Source organism: Platichthys flesus, chromosome 20 (assembly GCF_949316205.1).
Source record: "Platichthys flesus chromosome 20, fPlaFle2.1, whole genome shotgun sequence".
NCBI classification, from domain to species: domain Eukaryota; kingdom Metazoa; phylum Chordata; class Actinopteri; order Pleuronectiformes; family Pleuronectidae; genus Platichthys; species Platichthys flesus.
In genome coordinates, this window is record NC_084964.1 from 20,031,649 (window position 1) to 20,051,256 (window position 19,608).

Consider the following 19,608-nt stretch of genomic DNA (forward strand, 5'->3'; position numbering starts at 1 on the left):
GAGTGAACGTGGGACTCACGCTGCAGCAGGAGTAGTTTGCTCAAACGCCTCCTTAGAGAGCCTGAGCACCGGCTTCCTCTTTCCTGAAAGACACAAACACAAACAACACAACATGACAACATGAACACTCAGATAATAAACCCTTTTATATGTGTCCATTATTTCTCTTTAATGTGTCTCTGGTTATTTCATATATTTTCATAATCACTGATTCCTTCAGTTTATAGAATATTTACCAGAGAGTTATATCTTCATATTGCTGACAACTTGAATACAGAATATTCTTCTCCAATAAAACCACATTTCAACTCATCAACTCATCACTGCAGCTCCGGTTTAAACTGAACTGGAGTCAGTGAATCTGAATCTGTGCAGCTGGGAGGAAAGTGAAAGTCGACTGATCAGCTGATCGTCCTGGTCGACCCTCTTCTCCACAGCAGCAGCTTCTGTGAACCTGATCCCCTGAATGCATCTGGACACAGCAGCTACACACCGAGACTCTACACTGCAGAGAGATACACAACCAGAGGATGAGAAACTCCCACTGGAGCAGAACGAGTCAAACGTCCTGGAGCCGAGTTCCATCCAGTCCTCACGCCGCCTCTGGATAGAGCAACCAGAGCTTCCTCTCATCAGCAACACTCACGGTGGGATGCAGCAAGAGACTCCAGATCCTGACTGAGAGAAGCAGCCGCAGGGAGTCGGTGGAAGATGAAGAAGACGAGGAGGAAGGAGAAGGAGAGGAGGAAGAGGAAGAGGAGGAGGAGGAGGAAGAGGAGGAGGTCTGGCAGCCCAGATGTGCTCGCTCCATGTGTAGGTGCAGCACTGTGGGTTCAACTTCTTGTTGGATGGGCGTCACAGTGTTCCTGAGGGGTGTGTGTGTGTTTGTGTGTGTGTCTGTTTGTGTGTGTTGTCGTGCCAGCCGACAGCATCTGGCTCAAACCCCCCCGCCCCGACCAGCTGAACCCTGCAGCAGCTGGACCGAAGCATGTGGTGCTCTGATCAGCTGATGCTCTTTAAGGTAATATGTAAAGTCACCAGTGTGTGTGTGTGTGTGTGTGTGTGTGTGTGTGTGTGTGTGTGTGTGTGTGTGTGTGTGTGTGTGTGTGTGCGCACCGCCTGCTGATGTCATAACACGCCATTTAAAGTAAAAGCGAAGGTGCGGCTGCAGAACTGGAATTTCTCAGGTCATGAGAGAAAATACAAATACCTGCGGATCTGTCATTCAAAAACCTGTCCTGAAGGCGCACATACACACACACACAGACACACACACACACACACACAGAAACACACACACACACTCTCTCTCTCTCTCTCCAGTGTGTCCTGGTTTGTTCAAACAGTGCAGGGTGTGACTCTGTTATCAGTCCCTCCGCTGGCGGCCTCCTGGCTCCTGGTTGACACTTTTCTAAAAGGCTTTGTTGCAGTTGAATGTCATTTTGAGCACCTCCTACACACAGACACACACACACACACACACACACACACTTACACTCAGACAGACACACACTCACACAGACACAAACAATAGTAACCTTAAACCGGCGCCTGGTGAACAGCTTCACGACCGACTCACACTGAGACCTCGGAGAGAAAACACCTGCAGCAGGAGTCTGGACTGAGACCTGGTTCCTCACAGACCTGGTTCCTCACAGACCTGGTTCCTCACAGACCTGGTTCTTCTCCAACAGGAGAACATGCAGATTTCAGTGTTTGTGTTCAGCTCTGAGCCTGAAGCTACGTTCTGCTTGTTCCTGCTTCACTGACCTGAGAACAGCAGAGGAACTCGAGGACCAGACAAAACTTTATTAAACTAATCAAGCCACTGGTAACAGGGAGGAAATGAGAAGGAAGACGTGATGTGATGAGGAATGGTTTCCTGATCTCTCTTTTATGCTTCACCTGGCTCTTTGTAAACACGATGTCTTCCATGATAATAACAGTATCATGATAAATGTGGTGCAGCGTTATCATTGGCTCAGAGCAGATCCCTCCAGCGGGTTTGAAGGAGATCGGTTTGGTAGTTTTTGTGTAATTCTGCTAACAAACAAGCAAACAAACCAAAAAGAGGTGAAACACAAACCTCTGTGGTGGAGGTAACAACAAGCTGCAGGTTCAGATCCCTGCAGCTTCTCACCGAGCAGAAAAGAAGAAGAGCAAACAGAGGAGGAAGGAGGAGGAGGTGGAGGTGATGGTGTCAGAGGAGACGGTGGTTATGTAACTAGCTTGTTCTCTGCTTTTATCATGAGACTGAATCATTCAGATCATTAAAAGTAGAAATGAGTTCTCAGTCGTTCTCAGATGTGAGGTTTTCCTTCGTTGTAGAAAATTCTACATCTTTGTGTTTTGGTCTTTTCAGATTTATCCTCCGCCTTCGCCCAGGTGGTGTGTGTCTGTGAGCACGATGACGTAAAAACTTCTGAATGGATGAAACTTGAGAGGATGTGATATGTCTCAGGGAAGAACTAAATTCTTCTGTGGATCCAAATCTAACTCTGTGAAACATGTTCCTTTATTCATCAGAGAATAACGTTTAGATCTCCATGATAAAAATGTTTAGGCGACAAATATTTATGAGATTGTTTAATTTGTTGCAGATCAAATGAATGTGGCTCCATATTTAAAGTCAGTGAAGCTGCAGGACAGCGCCCCCTGTAGACAGGATATTCAGGCCTTGTTTTTGTGCAACGGGAGGAAGTGGAGACGTGTCGTCCATCTTTATTTCCAGCTTGTGGTCAGAACCCGACTGGAAGTGAAGCAGCAGCTCATCGTGTTGTCTCATATCATGAGGGATATAAAAATATCCCATCTCAGACTTTAGTCCAGATTTTGTTTCATAACTCAAACACACAATCGACTCTTTCTTCTTGCTGAGCTCAGCACGGCGCTCGCTGGCTGCGGCTTCATTACCAGCAGCAGCACATATCATTCCCAGTGTTCAGCACGTGAGCAGAGGAATGCAGTGAAACTCCAGAGGAGCCGGGCGTCTGAGCCGGGACACGCCTTGTTCTCCTGCCACAACAAGGAACCTGATTGGCTCTGCTGCAATAATCATTTTCTCAAGAAGTGCCTGAGAGGAGAACAGCTGATGCTCCCGGTTTCCACCACGCCCGATGTGCGCCTGTCGGCAGCCAGCAGGCGTTCTGCTGACAGGAGGGGGGGGGGGGGGGGGGCAGGAACATGCACAGAGCACATGCACAGACCCTTGGTGTACGAGGCGTGACCATGAGCCCAGAGCACGGGGACACACGGTGCTTCTGACGCTCACCCACACACACACACACACCCACTGGAATTCAAACAATCCCAAATGTTCCTCAATGGAATTCCAGAGCGTCAGAGGAAGACAGATCAATCACAGAGCGAGGGAGGCGGTGAGCAGCGGCGAGGAGGAACAGGAAGAGACATTGAGCCACACACAGGAGGGGGGGGGGGGGGGGGGGGTTGGCTGTCTGGTGGCATTTGAAAATAACCCTGGGATCTCTGCCGCCCTCCGACCGCTCTGGCAGTCTGTGAGACACTCTACACTTCCAAAGATGGCAGCTCCTTCAGGTTACAGCTGTTGGACTCTTCTGGAAATCGTGTCGTCAGCAGCTTCACTTCACTTCCTGTGCACTCGCTCAACTTCAGTGGTCCTCGCAGAAAGAGGCGAGCGGCAACGCTGCTTCCACCGAGTCCAGGACAAACACCAGAGGCCTCGACTGCACGGACACGCACCACACACGCACCTCACACGCACACAGGCCCAAATCAACTGAGCCATAACAGAGATTCTCTGCAGGAGATGAGCCCCATGAAATATTCCTCATGCTCTGCAAAGATTGTGTCAGAGCTGCAGGTCAGATTTCTTTACAAGTTTTAAATCTTCAACATCCTGTTTGTTTATAGAACTTTTCAGTTTCACACGTTCCAACAGTTCCTACATCATCTAAACACTGACTGCACCGCCACCAGGGGCCAAGTGGGGTTCAGCGTCTTGCTCAATGACACGCTGGCATGGGGGGGGGGGACCCTCCAGGTAAAACATGGACAGGTCACCTGATATCACATGGCTCCATGTGGTTCCCACAGTTTTAAAAGTGTCGTCATTTTACTGAAACACAATCCAAACATCAGACACAGAGCGTCTCATTAGATAGAACACGCCCACCTCTGCTGTGACTGGGAACTCATTCTCTCATTCTCTATCCATCCATTCATCCATCCATTCATCCATCCATCTATCTATCCATGTGTATATCTCTCTATCTGTGTATCTATCTTTGCAGGAAAATCAATATTGTGTCAGTGAGACTTAAGCTAATTTCCCTCCAGGATGAAGGAACAAGTTCATTCTAGCTCATCTTCATGTCAACTGAAGCAGGTTAAAGTCAGAATCCACCTGCAGTAAGTTGATTTGAGGCCATGCACCCCCCCCCCCCCCGATTCCCAGCAGTGGAATCTGGAATCTGAGAGGTCGCTCCAGGTCGACACGAGTCCTGGATTTATGTGCGTCTCATTTTATAGCTTCAGTGCCAAAAATCTGCATTAAACACGTCTGCAGCTCAGCGGTGATAAACAGTTATTTCATGGTTCTTGCCGCCAGAGAAGTAGCTGCATGCCCCCCCCCCCCAGCCCCCTGAAAAGAGAAGTACAGTTGCTGGCTCATCTGAACAAAGCTCTGAACAATTCTACTGTTATTGCAGCAGAAAACTGCCACCGTGTTCTGGAAGCGAACCAACAACCAGCTCGTCCAAACAGCAGATCCAGGATCAGTGCAGCTGGAAACGCAGCCGGCCATTTGCATGACAAACGGGGCATTTGTGCAGGGGAGCGAGGGCCGGACGAGGCTGCAGGGGGATCGGCCCGCCCGGCCGGCCACTGCCCTCGGCCCGGCCCGGTGAACAATGGTGAGGGCAGAGAGAGTCCGGGCCACAGGCGGCGCCGGAGAAGAGACGCAGGACTTCACGTCTGTGCCAAGCGATATGAAAACAGAAGGAAACCGGCTGCAGGATGAAGCGACTGAGCGCAGCCTGGCACGGTTTTCATAAAGCACAAGGACGTGATGCTTTCTTTAGCTTTTCAGATTTGTACTCATTTCCTTCAGCACTTAGAAGTTATACAACAACCCGGCGCTGCAGGATCTGGGCCGAGCTGCGAGTCAGACCTCGGTAGCTTATTCCAATCACAAGTGAGTCTGTTACACAACGTCTCACAAACTGTCAGGGAGCACATCTCCGTCCAACGTCCAAATCTTGTTTCATGGAATTCTTCCTCATTTCCTCTTTTGTAAGTGTCAGACAAAAAACAACATTGAACATTTAATAAATGTGTTTTTCTCCAAGGCCTCAGAAAGTCTTTAATATTTTAATAGACATAGAGCGACATGTTTCAGTCCACTCTGTGAATATGAGCTCTCCTTCTCCTTCTTGCTCTGTTTTGGTCTCCACCGACAACTCACAGGAAATATCTGAAACATCTGATCATCAGCTGGTCAAACTTTCACAAAGATGTGTCATCAAATGATCAATGCTACAAAAATCTAAAATCAAAATTAAATTTACACAAAAGACAAAAACAAATCTACAAACTCTCACAAATCACAATCTGTTTGATCGATTAATCAACTGATTGTTGTTTTCCTCTCATTAAGGATTCACGCTTTTATTTATTCATCAAATGTTTTCTGCAGCTTCGATGAATCAGATTCAATCTTTTACAAGAGAGGAAATAAAAACTGTGTGAGTGTGAATCACAACAACATGAGCAGGTTGAAGTGACCCAGCTTCTCTGTGGAGGACGACTGCTCCACATAAACAGGATCTGACCATCTCTCTCTCTCTCTCTCTCTCCCTCTACCTGTCCATGTCCTGTACACAGTGTGCATGTACACGTGTGTGTGTTTTGCATGTTGTGCAATGAACCACTCTCACTTTGGACTTCTTGGAAAACACAGAGGAGGGAGGAATAACGCCCGAGCTGCTCTCACTCGGCTGCAGCTGTTTTTTTTCCTCCTGCCTTCACAGATGATCTGAGCCTCGGAGGCTGCGGAGACGTTTCCTCCTCGATCCTGTTGTTGAGGTTCAGGTCAAAGTGTGACACACGAGCTTCCACGTGCACGAGCTCCCACGTGCACGAGCTTCCACATGCACGAGCTTCCACATGCATGAGCTGCTTCTCAATCTCAAGCTTTAAGCAGCAAAGGAAACGATGAATCGATTGTAGCCGTCGCTGCTGATCGATCTTCTGTTGACTGACCGATCGTAGCTCTGGTTAGTTTGGCTTCATGTAAATAAATAAATCTTTGTCGTGCTCTGCAAACAGAGACACGTGATGGTTGTGTGGAGCTCATGGGTCGGAGCAGAACTTCATGTTTCTCTCCACAGCGACACCTTTGGTCTGAAACCACTGGAGAACCACCTGACACTGACCACCTGACCTCAGGGTCACAGCTCCACGCTCCAGCTGGTTTCTCGCTTTCATGAACCAGAAAATCATTTAAGAAAGTGCTGCGGATCGTTTCCTCAATTCCGTGATGATGAATTCAACTCGCTCGTGTTATTTGGGCAAAATTCAAAATCCCAAAATATTACATTATGATCCAGCGCCAGATACGACCAGGACAATCATGACATCATCACGTTTGAAGCTTTAAGAAGCAAACGCTTGAAACTTTGACCTGAATCGATTAATTTAATTGATTTTGAAGCAGTTTCTTCTCCCTCCTGTTCGCTGAGGATCTGAGGCTGCAGGCACGTTTCCTGTCGGCTCCTGTTGTGGTGCACGGAGATGAAGTACACACGAGCCTCCCTGCTGCTGCACATCAGTGGGTTTGACACACACACGTTCACCAGAGAGGCCGGCAGAGGATGCACCTCCTGCAGCAGCAGCAGAAGTTCAACCTGCCACAGCCTATGATGGTCAACACCTCCTCCATGGAGTCCATCCCCACCTCCTCCATGGAGTCCATCCCCACCTCCTCCACTGCATCAGACTCTGAGACTCCTCACACCTGCACGTGAACTCTCAGAATCACTTCCCTCTGGCAGGAGGCTTCGAGCCGCCAGGACCGAAAACATCACACCACAACAACACATGCAAATAACTGAGAAGCTTCCCGGGGGGGACACAAACCAGTGATGCACCTGCTGTGGTTCTGGTTCTTCACAGAGCATTGAGCTGCAGCAGGTCCGTCACTTCTTCGTGTCCCCTGGAAACATTTCCGTTGTCGTCTTCACTGTTTGCATTGTGTTTCTGTATTTGCATGTGTTGTGACTTCTGTGTGTTGACAGATTGATGAAGTTGTTTCTATTTGCATTTGTTTTCTTCTTCTGTACTTTCCCTCGGCCTCGGTACACACTGCACTTTATATCTATGCACAAACACACCAGAGCAAACACCTTGTGTGTGTCCACCTGATTCTGATGCAGGTCCCTGCACAGAGTGGAGACGTGTGGTGTAAAATCCCTGAGAAGCCCCTGCCCCTGAACTCACCACCTTAAAGCTCTCAGCTCAGTCTATAATTAGATTTTCAGTTTGAGTCCCATGAAGCAAACAGACCTGAGCGCTGACAGCTGCAGGTCAACACGTCACAACACAACACAACCCATCATAACACAACACAACACAACACATCACATCCCATGACAACTCAACTCAAGCTAACACAACTCAACACGTCGACCCCTTGCACCAGAACCACGCGTATCTGCAGCCGTGCACGCGCCGTGCATCAACTCGTGCAGAGTTGGTCGTAAAGAGCGTGCACGTCAACCTTGTGACTGGTGGAGGCACCATGCGTGTGTGCAGCGGCGGTGCGGGTGCACGCACACGCAGCATCGCCTCACCAGGAACTGTGCAAAGGGGAAGATCTGAAACAGGAAATGCAGCTGACCCTTGAAAACCGTGTAACTCCAACATGCACCGCCCGCGCACGAGCTGCAGCCGTGCACGTTGCAGCCCGTGCAGCCGTGATTGTGTGTGTGTGCGTGTGCATGGGTCCGTGTCATATCCTTACCTCCCTTCGGCTGAGACATTTCCCCTCTGCTCTGATGAGGGGGAGGGGAGGCACAAAAGACTTTGCCTTCCTTCTCGCTCCCTCCCTCCATCGCTCCGGAGCTTCAGCGGCTCGTTGTGCAACAAAGATGCAGAAATCGAGCCTCGATCTTCATGCACCTGGAGCCTTCGTGCGTCCGGAGCGTGCGTGTCCGTGCACGGGGCGAGGGGACGATTGCACGCGCTCCGCAGGCGTCGCGAAAAGGCGTAAATGTGCAAATGTTCCGCAGCGGTTACATGATGGGCCCGGACCTGCGGCTCTCAGCTCCTAACTTGGATCAGTGCGAGTCCCTGCGAGACCCAGCGCTTCCTGCTCCCGGCGCAAAGCATGCTGGGAAACGCAGTCCTGTTCCTCCCTGTTGTTTTCGACCTGACTGTTGTGACACCGTCGAATAAATAACAATACAAAAGTGATTGTGTTTGATTTTAGGCTTATAGGTGTATGAGTTTGTAAACATATATATATATATATATATTTGGTACATTATAACAGGCTAACGATATATTTATAGATATGTAGGAAGCTGGTGAAGTATTATGACTAAAAGTGATTAAATAAGTTTGTACTTCTTCTTCCTCATACGCTTTCGAATATGTAGATTAAATCCTTAAACTAATCAATTATCCTGTTGTACACAAATTATAATATTATAATAATACAATAATACTTTAACATGTGGGGGGAATCCTTCTGTATAATTCTACATTTTGTAATAATCAGATTTTTTTATTGTGTCATCTGTTCTGTGGAAGTTTTCACTTTTATTTCTCCGTCTGATGTTTTTCTCATTTTCCTGAATCGTTGGATTGAAGATCAAAGTTTCTCACAGACTCTGAATTCATGAAATCAAACAGAAGTTCACTTTAGTTTCAAAACTTTAGAAAAATCTTTATTATCAGTTTCCATTGATTACAGCAACAGTGACTCTAAAAATCAAACACAATAATGTACTCATGACAAAGTCTCCTAACATCTACTGTGGTTATAAGAATGAATTATGATTAAACAAAAAGTAAAAACATGCCCAGAAACAAATGATGCTGTGATCTACAGATGGAGGTTTGAACCTGCAGGTTCCCACTGAGATGGGTTCGGTTCAAAGTCAAAGATTTTCAGATGTTTTTATCAAACGGATATTTCATTGATGCAGCAGCAAAAATAAGTTGATGTTGATAAACTGCAGTTGAAATAAAGATTATATGAAACCAACTCCTCTGAAACCAGTGGATCACTGTTTCCTGGGCTCTGGCTTTGACTGGGACCCCTTCACTGTAAATGGGGCGTTTTAGCACCAATACATGTAAAAAAAAACTACAAATCAAACTAGATGCAAAGAACCAGTGACAGGAACCGAAACTCAAGTATCAAGGACGAGGCTGAGGTCAACACATCACAGGAAGAGACCAAAACCAACGGTTCTTCTAAAAACAGCTCAGACGTTTCCTCAAGCCGCCGAACGCTGCAGCTTCTGAGGAAGTGACTCAGAAGTGAAGTGAGGGACTATTTTCAGCGGTGGATGAATCCACAAGACACCGGCCTCATCCTCACAGAGACACGTTGCGATTTAACACACATCAGCTGAGCGGTGGATTCCGAGGGGTGAGGTCAGGAGGTCACAGGGGAGGAAGAGGAGGGAGGAAGAGGAGGTCGGGAAGAGGCTCAGTTCTTGATGGTGATGAGGGTTTGGTAGAGCGGCTTCACCACGATGTGGAGGGAGAGCGAGCTGTCGATGAGGTATTCAGACGTCCGGCGGTGAAGGTCGGCCTCCGCCAGGAAGTCTCCGTTCTCCTCGGTGCTCTGGTGGAAGTTGAAGACGTGTCTCACCATCAGCTTCCCCTGCTGCCGGGCCATCACCAGCACCGTCTTCTGGAAGTTCACCCCGGCGAAGTCCGCGCTGGACGTGGCGGGGGTGATGATGATGCGGGGGCGCCCCCCCTCCACACGTGTCGGCTGCATGGCGCCCGTGTCCGTGTACATGGGCCTCATGCTGAGGGGTAGCCAGCGGGGGGAGAACAGGGCGTTCCAGGTCACCCGCTTGCTGGTGTCGTGGCCGCTGGGCCCGAGCTGCGTCTGGAAGCTGGTGCTGCGGTCGTCTCTCGTGGGGTTGTTGATGATCCAGGGCGCCCCCCACAGGGAGGACAGGTAGTTCCTGGGCACGAAGAGGCTGCAGTTCACGTCAAAGTATTTGGCCATGTGCAGCGGCGAGGCCGAGTGGAACTGGTAGGACATGTAGAGGAGGTCCCGCACTGACTCCTGGTAGCGGGCCAGCACCGGGGACTGGGTCTGCAGGCGGAACAGCTCTTTGGGAGGCATCATGGCGTAACGCACGGCCCTCAGGGCGTTCTCCGCCGTCAGGCCGTCCGGCTGGTTCTGGATGATCCAGGCCTCCAGAGCGGCGAACAGCTCCATCTCGCTCTGCAGGATGAGGTCGGAGCGCTGCAGCAGGGACATGAGCAGCCGGCTGCTGACGGTCACCCACTCGCCGCTCTGCAGCACCGAGGACAGGTTCCAGGCCAGGTACTGGAGGCAGCTGTCCCGCAGGGTCGAGTCCCCGGCCAGCACGGCGTACTCGTACCAGCCCGCCACGTGGCCCGAGGGCGAGTCCCGGGCCAGGTTCTGGGTCATGTACTGGGTGACGCCCTGTTGGAGACTCAGCACCTGGTACTTAGAGGCCAGCTTGTGCAGAGGCGTGGCCTGGTCCAGACGCAGAGACAGCTCTCCACAGTACAGATACCTGCAGGGAGAGAGAAGCAGCACAGGATGCCACCAATCAGAATCACTTCCTGTCACATGGGAACATGCAGTAAATACAGGAGGTTATGTTTTCACCTCGACCTGATGGGTTGGATGAGACATTTGGTGGATCTGGATAAAGTGTCATTGATTTCTCAGGTCAGGACAGGTTTCAATCTGGTTTCATAACTTTTGGGCCTTGGCGGTTTGTTGGCCATATTTGAAGCTGCTGCAGTTAGTCTTTCTTCCACTTGGGGGCAGTATAACTCACGACAAGCCGGGAAACAAAACCCTAATAAAAATTAACATACCAGAATGATTGTAGCCGACACCGGACGACATGAAAACCCCTCTGGAGTGAATATGAATCAGATATTTTTCTCTGAAGATCATCATCTGACTCGTTAGCAGCTAAATGCTCAACTAGCGCTCGTCTGTTAAACAATCACAAAGAGCTGAAAGAGGCCAGAGCTCTTCCTCTGTCATCTGATTCATTTCTCATTCAAAGGTTGATATGGTGAAGCTTTAACAAGTCATGTCCCTGCAGCTCTTTTATTTTGAATTCAGATTGAGCTCAGCCTCATCAGCTCCAGGATCAAATGGATTTCACCATCGATCTGAGCTCCGGCTCCTGGACGTCTCGGTGCTGCGCCACAGGAGCTCCATCGACTGCTCTGCTCGCTGCACGTGATCCTCATCGATCGTTTGCAGCTCTGCAGTTCGAGCTGATCCCACCGGAGGGCGTGACACCTCAGCGTGAAGCAGAGGGGGGACGTGACCTCCAGGGACGGAGACGTGACCTCTCACCTGATGAACTTGTCGAACACCGCGGCGCAGTCGGCGTTCTCCTTCAGGACCAGCGTGCTGCTGTTGCGGCTCAGCAGCAGCTCCTCGAACACGGGGCTCTGCAGGGAGAGCACCAGGGAGTGGGCCTGGATCTTCTTCACCTCGTCCCCGCTCGGCGTCTCCACCCGCAGGGACACGTCGCTGCCGTTCCCCTGGAGCAGCAGGGCCTCCAGGCGCTGCACCAGGGCCAGGGAGTGGCTGATGGTGTCCCCCCCACCCGCAGCTCCGTCCTGGGCCCCGTCCACCTTCAGCATCCCTGGTGGGAGACAGAGGACGGAGGAGCATGTGTGTTACTCTACATAAGACGCTCTACAAATCAGAGCTTGTGTCAGACAGTTTCAAATCAAAGGTTGAACAGAAGTGACAGATGTGTTTTTAGGGCAGATTCTGGGTCAGTGTCGTTCAGATCTATACGACTCATTGATCTGTAGAGATGCTCTGGAGCGTCTGGTTAATGAGGGATTGTGGGTCACGTTTAATTAAAGAGGTTGTAGCACACACACACACACACACACACACACACACACACATACACACAGTAGAGAAGTTCTTTCTTGATTCACCTAAGTTTTGTTCCTCTTTCTGATTCTTGATTAATATTTGAAACTTCCTGTTTCCTGAAAATGATTCAACTTTCCCGTCGCTCTGGAGACGTGTTGGTTTCACGTCCTGTGATTTGATTGAATTAAAAAAAAATACAAAAATCTGAAAATTTGAGAATGAAGTTGAGAATCTTTTTTTAAAACTTGTATAATTGAAAAGAAAGAAAAAGTTATTTAATTATTTCAACCAAACTAAATTACTGCAGCATAAATATCCTGATCCCACAAATGTGAAATATGAATGTTCTGGTAGATGAAGTGAATATTTCAAAAACTCTTTTTTAAACTGACATTTTAAAACCTGATTTGATTTCATAAACCTGCAGCTACGTGTTTTGAGATAAGAAGTTAAAAGTACAATACAATATAAACACAACACAAAGTATAAGGGCTGCACATAAATTAAATAAAAATTGCACAGATAGAAAATGATTATCCGTTTAACTAGTTTAAAACTTGGGTGAGATATAAGTAAAACATTTTAAAATATGAACCTTAAACCTACAAACTGTTATATATGTTCTTTGTAATTTGGCTGAAGCAACTTTCAGAAACACAAACACATTTAGTTCTCTGAGGAGATATCCATCAGTTTGAAATCAAAGGCTCTTCTACTGTTTAGCATCATCCAAACTAAAAGATTCATAGTGCTTCTCCCCTCAGATTAGACATCTACAGATGATCTGACCCCTGATCAGTGGAGTCGTGTCTAACTCACCTGCAGCAGCGGCCTCCTGCAGACTCAGAGTCAGTAGCAGCTGAACCAGAAGTTTCACCATCTTCTCCTCGTGTCCGTCCTCGTCTGGTTCCTGCTCCTGTCCGCTCGGCTGTGGAGGACCAGGAGGGAGGAGGGGGGGGGTCTGTGGTGTGTGTCTGAATGTGGGACTGGGGGGGACGGGGGGGGTCACACACAGAACTGCATCGATCGGTGGGTGGAAACAGGCCTGGCTTGTTTCCAAAGACTTTGATTCACACTTTCCTGTCCTTGGGTATCAACGCCTCATCGGGCCGGAGAGGAGGCCACAGGGGGCCGGGGACAGATGTGAGGGACAAACATCTGGACCTGTCCTGATGTCTGCAGGTGAGACAGACGTCAGAACAGGTTCCACTTCCAGAGATTCTCCCAGTGTTCAGTTCAGCAGCAGTTTGGTCCCTGCACGTCAGTATGTGTGTCAGTGTGTTGCTCATCCAGCTCAACACATGTGCGTGACACAGCAACACAAGCAATTTAATCACGGCCTCGGGCCAAAGCACGATTCATCGGGGGCGGGGGGGGGGACTCAGTTACACAATCAATATTTCTGTTGTTCACGATTCTGAACAAAAGTCCTGATTGTTTGTTTTGAAAAGACGAAAACTCAGAAACCGAAGTCTGTTCAGGAGAAAACAGACGTTCTGATCTGCGGCGGTGAAACGTGTGAATGAACGATGAGTTTCCTGGAGCCTGGTGCGTGTTGTTGGTGTGTGCACGGATCACGTGCACCACAATCGATGTTGACACAGGATGAGTTCCTCTGTCCCAGTATGACTCTGACTCGACAAACCAGTGACCTGAAGTGGGAAAACATGTTTTGTTCAATTTTGTTTTTCTGTGAACGCGACTTTAAGGTTTTCTTGATAGAACTCAGAGTATTTAGTTCATGGTCATTTTATTTTTTCAGCAAATGTCGTGAGAATGTTTCCTGTTTTTAGGAGTTGGTTTATTGAAAGTCCAGAAATCATCTGTCTGCTCCTTTACAACCCCAAAGCTTCTTTAACGACAATGAACCGAGGTTATTTAGAGTTGTGCTTCTCACAGAAGGAAAACTTTTCAGAAATGAAATCTAAATTCAGAGTCAATATTTGTGCAACCCATGGAAATCAACAACATTGAAAGAGGAAGCAATATCCCACACAATCACATAATGGGGACTTCAAATTAGGGTTAGGATTGTGTTTAGGTTATGTACTGTGTGTGTGTGTGTGTGTGTGTGTGTGTGTGTGTGTGTGTGTGCACTCGAAGCCAAGATGAAACTACTTGTAATTACAGCTCATGTCCACTAGAGGACAGAACAGCTTCATCTGATCTTCATTTTAGGTACAAACATGAAACTACTGAGTTTTTCAATATGTAAAATCTTAACAACTCAACCGATGGAACATTAAATTATGATTTTTACAAAAACTGTACGACACAAAACAGAAGAATCTCAGAATGTGAACAAAATGTAAAAGAATGAAAGGAAAAGTGAAAGTGCAACGATCCATCAGTTTATTCTGTAAAGTAAATTCTCTTCAGAGGTTTTTCTTCTTCTGCTCTTCACTGGTTGTTTGACTCTGGTTCATGAATCATGAGTGTGACTGATCTCTCATCACAGCTGCAGCAGATCGAGCTTGTTTGGTCGAGCGTCACAGCTCCGAGATGTTTTGGATTAATAATGAAACATCAGTTAGAGACGTGCAGTGATTGTGCTGCAGTTACACCAGGAGAGCTGGAGCTGATTCACCAGTCAGCTACTGATCCATCAATGTTTATTGTCTGGTTGTGTCGAGAAATAAATCTTTGTTTACACCACAAAGGACAAAAATCCCTGTTTCACGAGTGTGCAGCATTTAAACTTGAAAAACAAACTAAATAAATGAATAAATAAATTTCTAAATAAAGAAAGTTTTAAATCAAGCAGCAACTTTTCATCATGACCCATGAATCATTCCCCAGGAAATCAACGAGAACATGATATAAACCCATGGAACGTCTCCTTCTCTGACACCTCCCACGTCCCTCCACTAAGTTCCATGTTAATCTGCTCAGTAGTTTTGGTGTGAATCCAGTTAACAGACGAACAGACGCAGAGAACACCATCAGCTCCCGGTGGAGGTGAACCTCTTCCTGCTGCAGCGTCTCAGTGAGTCAGAGATCAGGTGACAGAGTTTCTCTGGAGCTCGTGTTTCAGTCTTTTTGCCTGAAAGCTGCACAGACCGACAGTTCGGCGAGCTGAGGTCATGGCCGGCGTCCAGAGGGAGGTGACCCGTGAGGAGAGGAGCTCGGCCTCAGCATCACTTTATCTCTCTGCAGCGGCTCCATTAACCTCCACCCGCCTCCTTCAGGCTGCCACCGGGCCCCAGAGGAGGAGGAGGAGGCGCTTGTTTGCGGGAGTGTAGGCAGGTGGAGCTCCGACATAAATCTCTGCTGCCGTCAGACTCTGCAGGCGTGAAACTGGCTCGGAGATTTAAACGTTCTGTCCTGAAAGGATCATAAAACTGTTTATTAAAATATGACCTCCTTCTCTCAATCCACACTTGTGTAATCAGAGACAGGAAGTTCCTTGACTCCCGTCCAGAACATTCTGGAGTCAGAACTTTTTCCATTTCGGGAGAGTTTGTCTTCTTTTATCATCTAATGATGAAGATTAAAAATTCTGAATTTAACAAAGTTCTCAGGTAAAAGAATTATATAGAAATTTAAAAAGCAAGCCTTGTAACATGTAAATATACAGATCATTTAAAGGATGTTCTATATATTTGTCTTATTATCCTGTGAACTGTGAAGCCTATTTTTGGCACATTGTCCAGCGCCATCTTTGATTTTTGAAACCAGAAGTAACCATGTTAGGAGGAGCAGTGGGTGGAGCTTTACTGAGAGCTCAAGGACACGCCCACCTACTGTAGCCACGCCTTAAAGCAGACGATGCTTCACAGAATCAAACTGAGACGTAAACTCCTCGAGGAATGTTTACTGACGTTATAAATCCAGTGAAAAGTCTTTTTCTCTTTGACTTCTATAGAAACAACCAGTGGAGTCGCCCCCTGCTGGTCATTTGATAGAATACAGGTTTCAGGCACGCCCACGTTGGCTTCACTTTCCGGACCTGCAGTCTACGAACATGTTAACAGATGTTATATTGTGTTGTTCTGCCTCAGTGATTTGTTTTGGCTTTTCTAAAGTGACTTCATTGGATTCCTGTCGACTGTGGAGACACATATCATCCTCGGCATCCAGCAGAAGACATTAGGTTGAACCTCTCACTTCCTCCCTGGTCCTCGCTCTGCATCTTCACCCTCAGATCTAACAGCTCCGATCAATGAGGTCTCACGTCTGCGTCTGATCGCCGCCTGCCAAGCTTCATTATCTGCCCCCCCCCCCGCGGCAGCCGGAGGTCAAAGGTTTGTCACTGTGGGTCCAATAAACACCTCTGGTGATTCTCAGCTGCAGGACGAAGCTCTCCTCGGCCTCTAGTTTGTAAATGATCCGTCAACAGACTCAGCTGATGGATGAATTTGTGCTTCACTCGTTTCATTCACTGTTTTCTTTGGAGCTTCACTGTTTCCAACAATTTGCAGTCGTGAGTCGAGAGTTCTCTGAGGATTTAGCTGAATTAAGAACTCGTCCGTCTCATACTAAACAACAAATCGTCTCCACCTCCACTGATCTCACTGATTCCCCCCCTCGCAAGAGTGTTGGATCCAAATGCTGCTACGAATTCATACATGTGATTAACACGCGCCTCCTGCTGAGCGTCATGTGTGGACGTGTGCTAATGAAGTCGTAAGCTCATAACTGTCACAACAACAAGATGCTCATTGGGACAAAAGGTTGGTTTTCACTGTGTGAGGTTAAACACAACGCTGTGCTGCTAAGTGTGTGTGTGTGTTTGTGTGCGTGTGTGTGTGTGTGTGTTAACTCCTCAGAGACGACACTGAACCTCCTGCAGACTCTGTGTCCTCATTTCCTGCTAAATACTTAGTTATGTATTTATGTAAAATAAAAAACCTCACGTATCATCATTAACTATAATAACTATCTACAGGTAGTTTACATAAACCTCATATATTATAAATATATTATAAATATATTGGACTAATCACATTATAATCACTTTCCATGGAGAGGTTGAGACTCACAATCACGCACAACTAGCAACACACTGAACTAAGATCCCTGAAGGAGCTGATGTTAGCATGTAGCTACCAGGCCGTTAGCACGACGCAGACTCAGGTTTGTTTTCTCTTTTGTGTCTTTCAATAAAAATCTGCTTCACTGTTCCGAGGTGGATGCATGAATCAGTTTGAGTCAAATTGTCGTTAAAACACTTTTTGCACGAACAACTTTGTGATGTTTTCAAACTGGAACGTTGCGCTGGACGTTATTCAAAGTGAGACTCTGAGGGTGTCACTGTGTTTCTGCAGAGACTCAGTTTGTTCTCTGGAGTTTGGATTCAGCCTCGTTCTGCTCACTCACTGTTTTCCAGCGTGAACACACTTCAGATCTAAATCCCCATGAAGCCTCTGCAACGTGCAGCTGGAACCCAGCACTTTATTCCCTGTGGTTTCCACTGGTTTCCCCTCTATTCCTCTCTGCTGTGCTCTGCTCTTCATCTCTCTCTCTGTGTCATTTACCTCTTTCCATCCTCACATCAGTCCCTCCCTCTCTCTCCCCTCTCTCTCTCTCCCTCCTGTCTTACCCTTCCCACATTTTCACTCCCCCTCTGCCTCATTTCTCCCTCTTGTCACTCGTCGCAGTGATGTACCAGCTGCCTGGACTCCACTTCTCCTCCTCCTCCTCCTCCTCCTCCTCCTCCTCCTCCTCCTCCTCCTCCTCCTCCTCCTCCTCCTCCTCCTCCTCCTCACCTCCTCAGCCTGTGTCCGTCAGCGATGGGACTCTGTAGGAGCCTCGGGGGGACGACAGAGCAGAGGAGCGGCTCAGGTGGAGAGTCGCTGTGAGAACTGGATGAAGAAGGTAAGACTGAGATTAAACAAGTCGGAGTAAAACTGTTTCTTCTGCATCGGAGCAGCAACTGAGGTTGATTCAAGTAGGAGTCTTATTCTGAAAGTTATTTAAAGAAGCAGGGAGTCTCTGACATTCTTCTGAACTCTGAGCTTTTACGTTATTTGAAGTTACTCGTACAGTTTTCTTGTTATTTCTCCCTGAGATCTTCTGAGAAAGAGTCATTCATCTTAATATTCATTGTAATTTCTGCCAAGCGGCTCTTCTGGATCGTGTCTTCCTAACAGAACTGACCACAGGTCAGCGTGGTTTCCTCATGCATGAACTTTGCAGCAGCACAGCTCTGCAGGAGGAGGACAGCAGCCATTGATTTCCCATAGAAGTTGCTTCACATTTCTAAATGCATGGTCCTGGCTCTCATGGAAAGCGATATGTTTGCTGTACAGTGAGGCCGGCGGCTCCCTTTATCTGGCAGCGCTGTTGTTTCAGGTGCTGTGTCTCTTGATGAATAATTAAAAGGACCCAGCGGAGCACGGGCAGAGTTCAGATCAGCTTCCTGGGCACAGAGGCCTCCTGCAGAGCCGCAGCCGGGAGCCTCCAGCTGCATCTGGACCCTGGGAAGACGAGTCTGAATCAGAACCAGCCCTCGGCCTCTGATCCTCAGTCGCTCGGCTGTGAGCTTGATTCCTCAGAGGAAACGATCCGCTGACACTCGACTGAAGCAGAATGTGAAGTCTTCTGCTTCCAAGCCGATTTGTTTCATTTCCCCTGAGTAGAAGGCCTGTAACTGTCTGAGAGTGAGTTTAATGAAACACCACTGAGGTGCTAACGCCTCCATCTACAGATCCAGGGTCTGCAGCACCCGAGGGACTGAACACGAGAGGGAGAGTGATGAAGACGAGGAGACACAGAACTCCTCACGCTTTCACTTGCTGCCTTCATCATTAAAGAGGAGCTCAGCCCGTGGAGGAGAAGAGGAGCTGGGATATTGACTGACCGGTGTAATTACTGCTCCCTCATGGCGTTGAGCCGGCAACCTCACAACCTTCTCCATCGTCCAGTGATCCTTGTTGTCCTGAGACGAGGCTCAGAGCAAACACATCAGGTGTTTGAGCAGAAAGGAGAAGTGCTCAGTCAGGAGGAATGTTGCTTCCTGTGCAGGCTCCTGCAGAGCGGGAGCTTCGGTCGGTTCATCCGTCTCATCCGGAGACTGAGCTCAGGAAATGTTTCTGATGATGCAACAGGCTCCACAAAATCTAATCCAACAGGAACAGATTTAAGAATCAATAAAATATTCATATTCCTTATCTCTACCGTTTAACCTTTGAGGCTGTGGAAAGTGGTGATTTAAAAACACATCAAACTGTTGTTGTGCGTTTTCTTTATCTGATGTGATATCAAACAGATGAGAGATAAACTCACTGGAGCACGTTTCTATTTCCTGCTGGAGTCTTTAATCCACTGATCTGTTTCTCTCCAGATTGAAACTTGTGTTTTCTTACGTTGTAAATACACATTTCATATATAAGGTCGGTAGAAAACAGAGAGGAGGTCCCACACTGCTGATGAACAGTGTATCTGCTTCTCCTGTGGGAGCTCTTATTAATACTGAATAAGACGACTCAGCACATGGAGCCGGTTGCGTGACACAGAGTGAAATCTGAGAATGTTTTCCTCGATACACA

General features: G+C 47.8%; 2 protein-coding genes across 2 annotated transcripts in view; both read right to left on the minus strand.

Moving 5' to 3' along the window:
- The window catches only part of map2k6 (mitogen-activated protein kinase kinase 6), a 13,504-nt gene extending 5,177 nt beyond the window's left edge, over positions 1-8,327 (minus strand). The window contains exons 1-2 of the mRNA XM_062414324.1: positions 8,000-8,327; positions 20-83 (exon numbers count right to left, since the gene is read on the minus strand). Of these exons, the coding sequence (XP_062270308.1) occupies positions 20-83; positions 8,000-8,090 (155 nt within the window). The 5' untranslated portion in view covers positions 8,091-8,327. The remainder of the gene's footprint in view (positions 1-19; positions 84-7,999) is intronic.
- A 627-nt stretch (positions 8,328-8,954) lies between these two features.
- On the minus strand, positions 8,955-13,008 carry btbd17a (BTB (POZ) domain containing 17a). The gene is made up of 3 exons (XM_062413727.1): positions 12,938-13,008; positions 11,579-11,873; positions 8,955-10,772 (listed from the first exon to the last, which is right to left on the minus strand). The coding sequence occupies exons 1-3, from the start codon at positions 12,996-12,998 to the stop codon at positions 9,698-9,700; spliced, it is 1,431 nt and encodes a 476-aa protein (XP_062269711.1). The 5' UTR covers positions 12,999-13,008; the 3' UTR covers positions 8,955-9,697.
- Positions 13,009-19,608: the final 6,600 nt, after the last annotated feature.

Excerpts from the sequence above, each read along its gene's own strand:
- btbd17a (XM_062413727.1), bottom strand. The coding sequence starts at position 12,998 with ATGGTGAAACTTCTGGTTCAGCTGCTACTGACTCTGAGTCTGCAGGAG. Across the intron at positions 11,874-12,937 it reads GCAGGAGGCCGCTGCTGCAG|GGATGCTGAAGGTGGACGGG; the intron begins GTGAGTTAGACA and ends GTCTCCCACCAG. Across the intron at positions 10,773-11,578 it reads GTGTTCGACAAGTTCATCAG|GTATCTGTACTGTGGAGAGC; the intron begins GTGAGAGGTCAC and ends CTCTCCCTGCAG.